Source organism: Triturus cristatus, chromosome 8 (assembly GCF_964204655.1).
Source record: "Triturus cristatus chromosome 8, aTriCri1.1, whole genome shotgun sequence".
Classification (NCBI taxonomy): Eukaryota; Metazoa; Chordata; class Amphibia; order Caudata; family Salamandridae; genus Triturus; species Triturus cristatus.
Genome location: NC_140591.1, coordinates 873,733,942 through 873,749,638, shown reverse-complemented (window position 1 = coordinate 873,749,638; position 15,697 = coordinate 873,733,942). Strand labels below are relative to the sequence as shown.

The window sequence follows — 15,697 nt, the reverse complement described above, 5'->3', positions numbered from 1 at the left end:
CCAATCACCCTATCACCACCCTTTATCACCATTGGTAAAACCATTATTCTTATGCAACAAAAACGCTTTCTAAAAGACAGATCACCACATCACACGAATATAACATTTCTGTTAGACCTTTAAAAGTTGTTTAAACTCTTGATTCTAGTCTTCTAAGATTTTCACGGAACTCCATCCCCACTCTTCCCCCACACATTTAACCCGCACTCTAGCTCGCTGTGTTAGTTCATGCACAGTACACTCTGCACATCAAAACTTCATTGCCACTGCAAACCCCATTCAGATCCCAATCTTTCATCCTGTTTGGTTCTCCTTCACTGGTATTAAATGACCTGAAAACTATTACCTCATTAAACTTGCTAAAAACTTCAAATCATACATCCTACAACAAGAATTGGAAAATGCTGACAACTTTCCAGTCACGAACCTGATACTTACCATTTTCATCTCCATCCACACCCCTTCAAAACGTTGTTTGAGGAATAATATGTAATTCAGGTGCTATCTTGTTCTTTGTCTAAACTCATCATCCTCAATGCTCTTAACAACTCAGCCATGTGTAATCACCCATAGCGGTCATGTCCTTATGCAGTGTTTTTTCTATGCACAGCTTTTTGTGGAGACAGGTTATTGCTCTTTCGTGAATACAAAGTACACATACATCCATTTCAAACTCTTGGGAGTAATTGTAAAGAAGGGCTCTTGACAGTACAAAGCTGAGCAGCCAGCCGCGCTTGCAAATTTAGCATCTTCCTGCAGCATGACATGAACTTCAATAAATTGCATTTCTGTATATAGAATATAAACATATTTTCAGATAGCAGCTGCACTGTTCTGAAGCTGTTTATTCTTTTTAGAAGCATGCATAGTATTGGTCTTAATGCTTACCTGTCGGTTAGACACTTGTTCAGCACAGTCCAGTCATACTGTGGATTTACCAGCACTCCCCAGGCTAAGTAGACAGATGTCGGGGTTAATGTACCAACAACCACTTGCAGCGGCTTTTGAACTTTGGTTTGACCTATGGAAAAACCCAACTGATATATAAGTTATTGCAATAAATTAATCTAAACCACAATCATGTTGAAATAAAGAAGCACTCTGCATTTGAACCTACTGTGGCATTGTCAACTAAAGGCATTATTACCCTTGATGCTCAAATATGCGAAATCTTCTTACCAGAATGGTCATGAATTAAGGGCTGCCTTGGATAGCAGATGTCAAGGGCAGAGCAGGAAGGATCATCTGAGGTTCTGATTCCCTTCCCTGAAGCTGTTGTTCTGCATGGAAACCCTAACCAGCCTAAGGCACCCTGAAGAGACCTTGTGCCTGTTCTTCCCCTAACCAAAAAAGGGAGGTGGATAGACACCCCTCTCACCACTGACTTTTTCGTTTTTATGCATTTTGTTGGTAACTTGAGACCTGTAACTGACCCTTGTGTGGCCCATGTGCTTATGGGCCAGTAGCCCACCTTGACAATCCGAGTTTGGCACACCACTGTGTTGCAAGCAAATCAATATACACAAACTCGGAGACCCTATCTTGTTCTCTTGCAGCTGCTAGTGACAATGAGGTTCCCATTTGTGTTTGTTTAGGTGTTCATGACCATTTACATTTTTCAATATTAACCCAATAATAATGAGATAAAAAAGGGGATATTTACAATAAAATGTTGGAGCGCGGTGTTACATCAAAATTGGTAATTGGCACCGTATTTACAAAAATGCGGAGTACCCCTGCTTTTCCCCTAGCACTGGTGCTAAAAAAGCTGCCTATGGCTAGCGCAGGCAGCCTTGCTCCATACGGCAAGGGTGCCTGCGCTGCAGTGGCAATTCTTTATGTACAGGAAAGGACACTTTCCTGCACATAAACAATCTTTAAAGGTGATTTGCTATTTCCATGTGTGCTGAAGAATGCAACACACATAGAAAGAGCAAAATACAAGGAGAAACTGATAATTTCTCCTCGTATCGCCATCCCAACTGGAAAAACGCAGAGATCAACCCCCTCCTGAAGAAGCCCTCAGCGGACCCCACGGACCTCAAGAACTATAGACCCATCTACCTGCTCCCATTCCCAGCGATTGTCATTGAGAAAGCCATCAACATCCAACTCGCCACCTTCATCGAAGAGCATAACATCCTCGACTTCTCCCAATCCGGCTTCAGAAAAAACCACAGCACAGAAACCGCCCTCCTCGCCATAACAGACGACATCCGCTCCCTACTGGACAGAGGAGAAACAGTAGCCCTCATCCTCCTCAACCTCTCAGCGGCGTTCGAAACAGTCTCTCACCGCACCCTAAAACGCAGAATCCAAGACGCAGGGATCCGGGACAAGGCCCTTGATTGGATCCACTCCTTCCTCTCTGGCAGAACGCAGCAGGTCAGACTCCCCCCTTTCCTCTCGGCCCCTACACCAACCACCTGCGGAGTCCCCCATGGGTCCTCCCTCAGCCCCACGCTCCTCAACGTCTACATGGCTCCGCTCGCCCCCATCTTCAGAACATTGTGTCATACACAGACGACACCCAACTCATTCTCTCCTTATCCAATGAACCCAACACCGCCAGACACAACTTTCAAGAAGGCATGGAAGCCGTTGCCAAATGGATGAAAAGCAGCCGTCTACAACTCAACACCGACAAAACAGAAGTACTCATCATGGGCCCAAATCCCGACGCCTGGAATGACACCTGGTGGCCCCCCGCCCTCGGAAACCCACCCACCCCCACAGACCACGCACGCAACCTTTGAATCATCCTGGACTCCAAGCTCAAAATGGACCACCAGATCAACTCCGTCGCATCCTCCTGCTTCCACACCCTCCGCCTCCTACGTAAGACCTTCAAATGGATCGCCCTCGAGCACAGAAAGACCGTCACTCACGCCCTTGTCACCAGCAGACTCGACTACGGCAACGCACTCTACGCCAGAATAAACAAAAACCTCACCTGCAAGCTACAAAACATCCAGAACGCTGCCGCAAGACTGGTCCTCAACCTGCCAAGACGCTGCCACATCTCCCAGCACCTGCGCACACTCCACTGGCTCCCCATCAAGGCCAGAATCACCTTCAAGATACTCACCCACGCACACAAGGTCCTCCACAACACCAGACCAGCATACCTGAACAGCCGACTCAAATTCCACACACCCCAAAGGACCCTAAGATCAGCCCAGCTCTCCTACGCCGTGGTCCCCCGCACCAGAAAGACCAGATCGGGAGGCCGCTCCTTCTCCTTCCTCGCAGCCAGAGCCTGGAACGCCCTTCTGCTCCACCTCAGACAGACAACATCGCTCCCCATCTTCATGAGAAACCTCAAAACCTGGCTCTTCGACAGACCCCCTCCTTAATGGACTGGAACCTACACCCCCCCCAGCGCCCTGAGACCCTTACGGGTGAGTAGCCGCACTTAACAAACGCTAATTGATTGATTGGAGCTGGGCCATCAGAAAGTTAATGTCACACGTCAGCTCCCTTTGTGTGGCTGTCTTTAGGAAATGCATAAAGCCCAGCAGTTACCCTACGCAGACGTGTATTCAGAGACAGGCAGTTGCACAGAATGGTTAACGCAAGAACATTTTTGTGTCGGGGTGAATAAAAATGGGGTATCCTTGGCACTCACCCACTATCTCACGCTATTATCACTGATCCTCGTTTATGCAGCTGTGCTCTCAAGGGTAGGGGGATTCCCCCTTCTCCCTATAAAACATGTGATCAGGCAGATCACTTGAGAAAATTATATCAATCCCCTAAACACACGCTTAATTATAATCATATTATGAGCACAATTAGGAAAAATAATTGTGCTCATGATATAAATTATAATTAAGCGTGTGCTTAGGGGATTGATATAATTAACACAAGAAAATGAAAACTTTTTTAAAAGTGCCATTTTCAGACATACAATTTGAAATCCGATTTCACCATAAGTTGTGATTTTAAATTGTGAGTTCAGAGACACAAAAAAGATGTTTTGAGGCAATCTCAATGTGAACCTATGGGAGAGATAGGCCTTGCAGTCGTGAAAAAAAGTTTAGCACTTTTTCTCTACCAGGACCTGTAAAACTCAAAAGTACATGTCCTACCTTTTAAATGCACTGCACCTTGCCCATGGGGCTGCATAGGGGTGACTTATATGTAATAAAAGGGAAGGTTTAGGCCTGGCAAGTAGGTTAACTTATCAAACACAAGGAGATGATGGACAGAGCACTGAAACTTTTCAGACACCCACCCCGAGTCACAGATCTGGGCTGAATCCATCATCGTTCTTTAGCTGACTTCGCTACCCCAGTTCAGACCCAGCCATATGCACACCAGTCTTGACCCTATTCCTCATGGGAAAAGTCCATCCCGCACTGCCGAGCCAGGTCTTCCCTGGACCGGAAACAAGCATCCTAGGACCGGTCTCGGGGTAACACCCCTCATCAGCCAAGCTAGCTTGAATTCAGTGGCAAAGTGAGCAAGGGACCCACTTCTGGGCATACACTGCCAATTTAGGGCGAATCAAGAAAAGATGAGGAGATGATGGACAGAGAACTGAAATGTTTCAGACACTGACCCCCAGTCACAGATCTGGGTTGAATCCATCATCGTTCTTTAGCTCACTTCTCTAACCCAGTTCAGACCCAGTCATACACAAATCAGTCTTGACCCTATTCCTCATGGGAACAGACCAGTCTGACTGCCAAGCCAGGTCTTCCCTGGACCTGTTTTGCTGTAACATCCCTCATCAGCCAGACTAGCTTGAACCCAGCGGCAATATGAGCAAGGGACCCACGTCTGGGCATACCCTGCCAATGTGGGGCGAACAAAGCAAACACATGGAGATGATGGATGGAGCACTGAAACTTTTCAGACACTCACCCCCAGTCACAGATCTGGGTTGAATCCATCATCGTTCTTTAGCTCACTTCTCCACCCCAGTTCAGACCCTGCCATACACAAATCAGTCTTGACCCTGTTCCTCATGGGAACAGACCAACCTGAACTGCAAAGCCAGGTCTTCCCTGGACAGGAACGAAGCATCCTAGGACCGGTCTCGGGGTAACAACCCTCATCAGCCAAGCTAGCTTGAATCCAGTGGCAAAGTGAGCAAGGGACCCACAACTGGGCATACACTGCCAATTTAGGGTGAATAAAGAAAACACAAGGAGATGATGGACAGAGCACTGAAAAGTTTCAGACACTCATCCCTAGTCACAGATCTGGGTTGAATCCATCATCATTCTTTAGCTCACTTCGCTACCCAAGTAGGTTAACTTGCCTGGCTGAAATGGCAGTTTAAAACTGTACACACAGGCTCTGCGGTGGCAGATCTGAGCCATATATTAAAGACTATTGAGTGAGTTGCACACTGCTGCAGGCCCATTAGCAGCATTTAATTTACAAGCTCTGGGCACATATAGTGCTCTCTACTAGGAACTTATAAGAAAATTAAATATGACAATTGTGGATAAGCCAATGTCCATGTTTTGACTATAGAGCACATGCACTTTAGCACTGGTTAGCAGTGGTCAATTGCCCAGAACCCTAAATCCAGCAAAAATGAAGTCAGCAAAACAGGAGGTAAGAAGGCAAAAAGTCAGGGGAAACCACGCCAAGGGTGCCAGGTCTAACACAGATCCTATACTAAGATCATCAATATTCAATGGTTTCTGTGAAAGGGACAAAGCCTCTGTGGTTGTTCTTTTGACCCTGTCACCCTTCTCTAATTTTCCTTCCCTTGGAAGGACTCTTTTTGCTTTATGTCACATGTAATTACAAGCCTGGAACACAAAGCAACTGGAAGTCAGGCACAACTTGCAGAACCAGAGGAGTGGGAATGGAGAGTCAAGTATGGGCACGCATAGCTTTTTGTGGAGTATTACATCAATACAGGATATTTCTCCCACTGGAAAAGTGTAGAACGCCTACATAAATGGTTAGTATTTGAAAGTGAACACCCCTCTCTGGGACTTCACCCCTTTCTGGGACTTCTTGATCTATAGATAAGGTAGATTTTAAAAAGTACCAAATGTTTGTTAATTGGAGGACACTATAATTTATTGTTTGTTTCATTTCATGTGTGTCAAATGTTGATGTATTTTTCTGTTATATGGATTTAATTGTTGATGTGATTGGCTGAGAAGTTACACTACAGAGATAATATAAAGTAATATAGTCATACACACCGACTTAAGCCCTTGTGTATTTGATTAAGTTATCTGAGATAATAATGGTCAGTGGGGGCATTTATTCTAAAATAATTTGGCCATTGGCTTCTTTCCTCCTAATGGTTAAAACTTCTCAGTGACTTGCAATATACCTATAATGTACAGCAAGGTGCATTTTAACCCATTTAAAAATAACCGCTGTAAAAAATAAAATGATTCCATGCTTGGAATATATAGGGTTGAATCAGACACTATCCAGCAGGAAGAAAATAGATTTCTGATAAGAATATTGTGAAGCTCCAAGTTAGCTACCCATAATATGCACCAAGAATTAGGGTTGCTGCATTTTACTGATTTGGCTAATTAGGCCCTTATTGCTGTATAGATGGCAATAAAATTAAATAGGAAAGCTGTATTTACTCAGAGATTTATAAAGATATATGTGGACTGAGGTGGCTCTGGATATTCCATCGCTATTAGTCAATGGATATACATTTTGAAACGGGAGATGGATCTGTCGAGCCTAACATCATCTGACTGATAAAGTATTAGTAAGGGGATTGATTAAATGAGGATCAAAGGGGTGATAGCAACAAGCTTACATTAAGCAAAGCAACATATCTTCCAATGGCCAGGATGTCCTAATGCCACAACTAATGATTGTACAAAGAGAATATTTCTTTAAAATCAGATGCACTTTATTGTACCTTTAGTATACTGAATTGTAATTGATTCTGGTATGTGTAAAGTTGGAATCCTGTAGCAAAAACTCAGTACAAAATGGCTGTTGTTCATGGTATCTCTTTCGTCTCCTTGCAAGAATATAGCTAGTGGCCCTGGTCTCAGAAAGACCCTCATTAAATGTAATTGACCAGTGATAGTGTGAAATTTGTGATGATTATACCTGCAACTTCCTGGACCCCACCAACACCATGCTATCCTCCACGACTTCAACTCCACTAGTTATTTCACACTCCACTGATTAGATGAGAGCAATATCCATTACCTTGTGCTTTGTTCCTAGAGCACATTTAAATTATGGGAGAAGGATAGATCAATGAGTTTAATGTTTATTACTCAGTTTCAGACGTCTTTATTTCGATATTTGAATCATAAAAGACAAATACATAAAATATTACAATTAAACAGTCGGACAACTATTATCTAAAACATCTTTTTAAAATTTAACCAAAAACACATTTTTAAAAGAGGAGTAAACAGTATTTAAAGACGCAGTATGAATAAATAAAACCCATATTTAAAAGAAAGAGGGAACCGGGATACTTAAAAATATCTGGCTCTAATAGCCCAGGCCCACCCTAGGTACTTTGCTACCCCTATTACAACCAGTTCTGTGGTGTTGGTTCTTAAAGCCCACAATGCCTCTGTACTTCCTCTAATGTTCATCCGTTGAAAGATGGGCCTAATCCATTTATTCCTTGGTGCATAATAGGCAGGACAGGCAAAGAAGAAGTGACCAACACTCTCTTTTTGGTCAACACACCATGGGCAATACTCATTCAAGTTACCAACCCATTTTTTAGAGAAAGACCTTACTGGTAAACAGCCTACTCTAAACTGGTGGTATAATTTGTTATCCAGAGTCTTGGTGATAACATCCCAATAGTTCTCTAAACAGGGATCTAGTTTATGCACCAAAAATCTACCAGTGAGGGAGGCACCGTTTGAGCACACAACGGATTGTAATCTAACTGATGCCCAATATAGTGACTTAAAGGCCTGCTTGGGAGGGAAAACAGAGCTCCCCGGAGAGTCCCACAAATGGATAAGACCCATTTCATCCAGAATTTGTTTCACTTCACGGAACCAAGGGATATTTCTAGAACCCAGGATTGCTCTTACTTCCGCAAGTTCGGTAGCAAAGAGACTTAGATCCGGAGATATCCAGATCCGTCTCCATAACGCAACCAGCCGGTACCGTGCCAGGTCTTTAATTGATTTACAACCCATATCCAACAAAAGAGGTTTTATTGGAGTGGATTGTGGCAGTCCTATCAGGTTGCGCAAAAATTTGTTTTGGACTGTTATCAGGGGAGATAGATTCAGAAAACCCCACAGGTCAGCCCCATACAAAATAGCCGAACTGATTTTTGCGTCATAGATTTTAAGTGCTGGCGTGACCCTTTTAGTAAGAGACATTTTTTGCTCCTGGATCAGACAGCCCGTGAGGCGTGCAAATTTTAGACGGAGAATGTCGATCTGGGGCTTCCAGCTTAACCGGGAGTCCAGGGTTACTCCTAAATATGTCATAACCTCCACCTGTTCCAGGCCCACTCCATTCATACTTACATAACTCTTTGTTGGGCGGTTTTTTGAAAAGACCATGAATTTAGTCTTGCTCACATTAATTTGCAGATCATTAAGTTTACAAAAATCCTCGAATTTATGTAAGGCCGTTTGTAGGCCCTTACGCGTCTTGGATAAGATTAATGTATCATCTGCAAAGATGAGCAAGGGAAATTTAGTCCCGCCCAAAATTGGTGCATCAGTAGGGGTATCCGCAAAAAACGTCACCACCTGGTCAATAAATAGTAAAAAAAGGGTCGGTGCTAAAACACACCCCTGTCGGACAACCCGTGTAACGGGGAAACTGTCTGTCACCTGCCCTTGACCTCCCCACCTCACTCTCGCAAAATTGCTCTTGTGTAGTCTCACCAAGAGCTCGAGGAGTTCTTGCGGAATGCCTAAGGTGCCCAGGACTGCCCACAGTTTTGCCCTGGGCACCAAATCAAAGGCAGACTTCAGGTCCACAAAGGCGGCGTAGATAGACCCGCCGCCCAACAGCACCACCTTCCAGTATATCAGAATAAATCTGAAGACCTGGTCGATGGTGCTGGTGCCTGACCTGAAGCCAGCCTGCATCGGAGAGAGAATACTCTCCGATTCCATCCACCCCTGAACCCTGGTGAGAACCATCCTAGCAACTATTTTTTGGAGGGAATCAATGAGACTGATGGGGCGATAATTCCCGGGGGCCGAGCGGTCCCCTTTTTTGAAGATTGGAAGAATTTCCGCCCCCATCCAAGACTCAGGGATCCTAGCCCCCTTAACAATAGCATTAGCAAGCTGGGTAACATAGGGAATCCAAAGAGGGGGGTCGATTTTGAATAGATCTGCCGGGATACAGTCCATCCCAGGGGCTTTCCCAGCTTGGACCGAATAAAGTGCAATCTTGGCATCGTCATTCGTGAAGACCAAAGGGTGACTGGGGGAAAGCGACACTGGTACGTATATCCCTTGCTCATCAAGAGGTTTCAAGTCTGGGTCCCTAAACTGGGTTGAGTAAAAATCCACCCATGCTTCTACGGATACATGATTTGCAGGTATTTGGGAATCCGGGTTTCTACTCCATTTCACAACTTCCCAAAACTTAGTCTGATTGGACGTTTGACAGGCCTCAAGCAGGTTGGACCAATGGGCTTCGTCCCAGTCTCTCTTCGCCTCCCACTGAGTCTTTTTGTACCGCCGGCGAGCCGTTTTGATGTCAGTAGACACCCGAGACTTTATGGCTTTAATTAACTCACTGTGGGCTTCCCTGCATTTTTTATTATACCAATTCCTAGTATGACTAGGAGTTTTCAGTTTTCCTGTCTTGGGTGGTAAAGTAAGATGGGTTTTTAATTTATGGAAACACTGCTCGTGTAAGTCGGTTATCCGATGGATGCCGTCCTCACTCGAGGATATGTTCGCTATGGCGATCAAAGTAGATGACACTTCTAATGATATGCCAATTAGTATGGAGGGGTCCTCCAGGACCCTACTCCATTTCACCCTTCTTCTATCGTTGGTTAAGAAAGCCTCAGCGGTAATACACGGGGCTACATGGAATCTATCATGTCCATCAGGGAATTTTATGCTTAAGGACAGGGGGTTATGGTCACTCTCGGGACGGTCAATAACGGCCATGTCCTCCAAGAGCGACCAATACTCCATTTTAACCAAAAAGTAGTCAATTCTACTTCGGCTAGCCCCATTATCAAATGTGGGTTTACCAGCCTTGTCGGATATCGTACGACCATTGGCCGCTCTCAAGCCCCACTCCAAACACAACCCTGCCCAATGTAAGGACGCTTCAGTGGCCTTTTTGATATTAGTTAATGACAGGGATGGAATGTTCCACACAACATCCTCCTCAAACCCCAAATCCTCACCGTCACTTAACAGGGGTTCGAATGTGCAATTTAGATCCCCCCCAATAAGTATAAATGTATCCCTCCCAATAAGCTCAAGATAGGTATCCATCTCCTCTATAATTACTGGGCTTCGCCCACCGGGAAGGCCTCGAGCATAAATGTTAATAACAATAATTTCCCGATGTTTCACCTTTGATAGCTTAATTCCCAACAGATCGGGGTTATTAACAAGAATTTCCACTGGTGTATAACTGATGGATTGCTTGACCCAGATTACTAAGCCCCCAGAAGCTCTGCCCTTAGTGCCCTTCTTCGCTGGTTTAAAAAAATTAAGAAAGCCTTCCCGAAATATCGGTTCTGGGGCCCAACTCTCTTGGAATAGTAAGATATCATAGTTATCTATGAAGTCTATCCAATCTTCTGAGGATGTTCGTCCCTTTAGGCCAGCGATATTCCAAGAGGCTATCTTAAGTGAAGAGTCCAGGACAACATAAGGGGATTCAGTAAGACCGTCATCCCTACACACAGGGTCAGGTAAGCTGGGGGCGACCAAGTCTAGATGGAGAAGATTGGGAGTTACAGAGTCAGTGACTTGGGGTATATTCAAGCAATCCAAGTCTGGAGCTAAGCGGGCGGTATTACTGCAGAGTGTATTGGGAGAAATACTAACAGAGGTGGTATGGAAAGCATCCAAACCCCAAGGGGCCCCCCGTGCCCACCCCAGTCTTCCTGCCCCGCTCTAGGGCAGCTAACGTGGCCCACTGGGTTCGAGTACGCGTAGTCCATAAGGGTTGAGGCAATCGGAAGTCAATCAACCTCCTCCAAGGAATTTAAGGGTGCAAAATGATTAAACAAAGGGAGGTGGGGTGGTAATCTTGGCGAAAATCTATAACCCCTAGTCACCCTTTCCCATCTAGTGGATGGTAAACTCGGTATAGTGCGAGAGTCACAAGGATAGAAATAAGAAAGGTCCACAGAGCAGATACCAGAAACACCCAAAGTGTTGGACACAGAACAAATATGGCTCACCACCTTAGGATTTCGAAAGTTGATAATAACACAATCACCCTCCACATTTTTTGCCCTGACACCCACCCATCCCACCCTACACACAGTCAAAATTTCTGCACTGGTTCTTGGTGGTAATGGTCTGTTATTATTTAGCCAGTGTGTTACTTTATTCTTCAACTCGGTGTGTGACTCAAACTTTTCCTGGGCAAGCCTAGGGACACCTATCAAGATAACAGTATAGGGTATAGACTCTTCAGGAAGATTTATACAAGGAAGATTTGAAGACGAGTCTTCACCCAAGGAGAATGGCTGTCTAGAGGCATGATTGTCCTTGCTTTTACTAGCAGCATAATTGCTGGTTTGTTGGGAGGACGGGACAGCGGTGGTAGATATATGATTTGCTACCGCAGTCAGTTCGTTGTGGTTTGGTGGGGGGAGGGGGTCTTCAACCATAAGAGTAGAGATAGTTGGAGCTAGACCCATTTGAACAGAAGCATCTGAATTAGATTGGATCTTAGAGTCAGCACGGGACATGATTATTTTCTCCAGATGCGACGTATTTGTTAGGACCAAACTCTCTAATTTCCCTATGGTGGTAGAAAGTTTCTTCATTCTCTCATGAAGAGGTAAAAAAAAGGACTTGAGCAATTGTTCTATGGGTTCAAGAGGGCAAATGAGCTGGGAATTAGACTTAGATAGTGTTTCAGGGCAAGGGGAACATAAAGGACTCTCAGCAACAGAAGGTAAATCTGAGGGAAAATCGGGACAAGCCTTTGCTAGCTGGGATTTGTGAGAGACTTTACTGCGTTTACTTCTAGGTGGCGCTCCCACTAATTTCCTTTTCCTAACGGCCGGCTTATGCTTGTTTACCAATGACGGGATAACTAACCGAGGCTTCTCAGAGGGAAAAGGGGTGGGGATTACATGGGGAGTTACATGTAGTTCAGTACCTTCAGTAATATTAACAATACCGGGAACATCATCTAGTGAGTTACGTATAGAGGGATTCAGTAGTCCAGGCTCAATAGTATTCAACATGTCTGGGGCTGCTGGAACAGTCCTACAGTCGGGAGATGTGGCTAGCATAATATTGCCAAGTGACGATCTTTTGGCTGATATTTCTAGTGACAAGCGCTTTTCAGTTAGAGAGATTTCCTGTTCAAGGACCCGGGCAGCTCTGGTGATGAAATGGTCTAGGGTCCCAGAGATACAACCCCCCGAGTTTCCCTGCATGATCTTTCTACCTGATCTTAGAGAGGCCATCTTTAGGAGAAGATAGACCAGGAGCAGGGAGAATGATATGTACAATAACCGTGAACCTTGAGACAACAAATAGCTCAATGAACTACAAACTTTACAGAATAATTAATAGGCAGTAACTAGAAGAATGTAACTACACAACCGACAGTAGACAACCTATCAGGTGGCACACATGAGCAGGATACAGGGTGGCGGGTACCATATGAATGAGTGTCCAGAATGAGTAATATCAGAGGGGAAGCCCGTCCCGTCCACGCTCGTCCACGAACGGCCAAAAACGGCCCGCTCTTTGCCCGGTCTTCGCCCCGGGCACGAACCGCTGGCGCGGTGGGGTGGAATAGATATATCGGGGGAGGGAACGAAGAGGGGGGTGGGCCGGGAAGAGTCTCCAGGTGTGCGAAGTTAGGCAGGCAGGCAGCACCCTGGTCCTCGCAGTCCCGGCCTCTCAAGCTTCACAGCGGCCCCTCCTCAGGCAGCACAGCCCACCCCTCGGTAAGTGAGCAACAACAGGACAAGAACAGACTCCAAGGGCAAAGTCAGCAGTAGCGAGCGGCTCCCGCGAAGCGGGGGCCGCGAGGAGTAATATAGGCAGTGGGGGCGGGGCCGGGAAGAGTCTCCAGGTGTGCAAAGTTAGGCAGGCAGGCAGCACCCTGGTCCTCGCAGTCCCGGCCTCTCAAGCTTCACAGCGGCCCCTCCTCAGGCAGCACAGCCCACCCCTCGGTAAGTGAGCAACAACAGGACAAGAACAGACTCCAAGGGCAAAGTCAGTAGTAGCGAGCGGCTCCCGCGAAGCGGGGGCCGCGAGGAGTAATATAGGCAGTGGGGGCGGGGCCGGGAAGAGTCTCCAGGTGTGCGAAGTTAGGCAGGCAGGCAGCACCCTGGTCCTCGCAGTCCCGGCCTCTCAAGCTTCACAGCGGCCCCTCCTCAGGCAGCACAGCCCACCCCTCGGTAAGTGAGCAACAACAGGACAAGAACAGACTCCAAGGGCAAAGTCAGCAGTAGCGAGCGGCTCCCGCGAAGCGGGGGCCGCGAGGAGTAATATAGGCAGTGGGGGCGGGGCCGGGAAGAGTCTCCAGGTGTGCGAAGTTAGGCAGGCAGGCAGGCAGGCAGCACCCTGGTCCTCGCAGTCCCGGCCTCTCAAGCTTCACAGCGGCCCCTCCTCAGGCAGCACAGCCCACCCCTCGGTAAGTGAGCAACAACAGGACAAGAACAGTCTCCAAGGGCAAAGTCAGCAGTAGCGAGCGGCTCCCGCGAAGCGGGGGCCGCGAGGAATAATATAGGCAGTGGGGGCGGGGCCGGGAAGAGTCTCCAGGTGTGCGAAGTTAGGCAGGCAGGAAGCACCCTGGTCCTCGCAGTCCCGGCCTCTCAAGCTTCACAGCGGCCCCTCCTCAGGCAGCACAGCCCACCCCTCGGTAAGTGAGCAACAACAGGACAAGAACAGACTCCAAGGGCAAAGTCAGCAGTAGCGAGCGGCTCCCGCGAAGCGGGGGCCGCGAGGAGTAATATAGGCAGTGGGGGCGGGGCCGGGAAGAGTCTCCAGGTGTGCGAAGTTAGGCAGGCAGGCAGCACCCTGGTCCTCGCAGTCCTGGCCTCTCAAGCTTCACAGCGGCCCCTCCTCAGGCAGCACAGCCCACCCCTCGGTAAGTGAGCAACAACAGGACAAGAACAGACTCCAAGGGCAAAGTCAGCAGTAGCGAGCGGCTCCCGCGAAGCGGGGGCCGCAAGGAGTAATATAGGCAGTGGGGGCGGGGCCGGGAAGAGTCTCCAGGTGTGCGAAGTTAGGCAGGCAGGCAGCACCCTGGTCCTCGCAGTCCCGGCCTCTCAAGCTTCACAGCGGCCCCTCCTCAGGCAGCACAGCCCACCCCTCGGTAAGTGAGCAACAACAGGACAAGAACAGACTCCAAGGGCAAAGTCAGCAGCAGCGAGCGGCTCCCGCGAAGCGGGGGCCGCGAGGAGTAATATAGGCAGTGGGGGCGGGGCCGGGAAGAGTCTCCAGGTGTGCGAAGTTAGGCAGGCAGGCAGCACCCTGGTCCTCGCAGTCCCGGCCTCTCAAGCTTCACAGCGGCCCCTCCCAGGCAGCACAGCCCACCCCTCGGTAAGTGAGCAACAACAGGACAAGAACAGACTCCAAGGGCAAAGTCAGCAGTAGCGAGCGGCTCAAACAAAACAACTTGAGTCCGAATCCCCCAAGGGAGGTAAGTTATAATCCGGTATTTATAGCACTTACAAATGGCAGAAATATTGTATGAAGCGCTATATGAAAACAAATTATTATCATAAAGAAAGGTGAGCAGAAGTTGACTTCCTGATCATGCATCCTTTCCTGCAGTAGCACACATGGACTGGTGCGGCATACCTCTTTCCTATATTCTGCTTATACTCTGGACCTTTGTGTCATTTGAAATCTGTAGTTGGTGATGTATAGGTCTTGTCTCCTGACCTGAGAGCTCTAATGTTATTATAAATATCCAAGTTCACCCTGCAGCATGTATTGGCAGCATCAGTGTGTGTGTTTCATGACGGGCCGCAATATTCCGGATCTATCACTGCCCACTGGTTCTGTGATCACTGAATTTGAAATTGTTCACCTTCTTTCAATGACAGAAGTACAAATCTACACAAAGTTTGAAAAAGCTCAAAGGCTCAGAAGACTTTTTCTAACTGGCTTGCATAGGGTATGTAGTACCCTGGAAGAAATAAGTTGGAATTTCAAAACTAATGGCCTAATTTATATGATGAAGGAGAGGGAATGCAACGGTGATGGTGTCTCCTCCGTGCCAAGATAGTGGTCCGTCTGCCCACATACCATAGTTTGGCTACTGCTGTGACTACTTGATCACTGGCATGACCAAACTTTCCAGACGGCCCACCAAAGTAAGGACAGTCAGAGAATTGGTTATATGTCACTCCGCCCAATCAGGATGGGTGAACATATAACCCTTTTTTACTGTCCGACTGTTCGCCACCAGCAGGCATACCCTGGCAGTAAGGGACAGTAAAAAAACAGAGAATGACCCCCTTGCCATAGGAGATTATTCCCATGGTAAGGGTGAATTATCTTTTCTATTTTTGTAAAGAAAAAAGATAATAGTTTGGTGCAAGGCTCCATCATAT

At 46.9% G+C, this 15,697-nt stretch overlaps 1 protein-coding gene across 1 annotated transcript in view; it reads right to left on the bottom strand.

Annotated features, from left to right (window-relative positions):
* ABI3BP (ABI family member 3 binding protein) overlaps positions 1-15,697 on the bottom strand; it is a 1,978,933-nt gene that overhangs the window by 1,238,680 nt on the left and 724,556 nt on the right. The window contains exon 4 of the mRNA XM_085622401.1: positions 889-1,021. Within this exon, the coding sequence (XP_085478527.1) occupies positions 889-1,021 (133 nt within the window). The remainder of the gene's footprint in view (positions 1-888; positions 1,022-15,697) is intronic.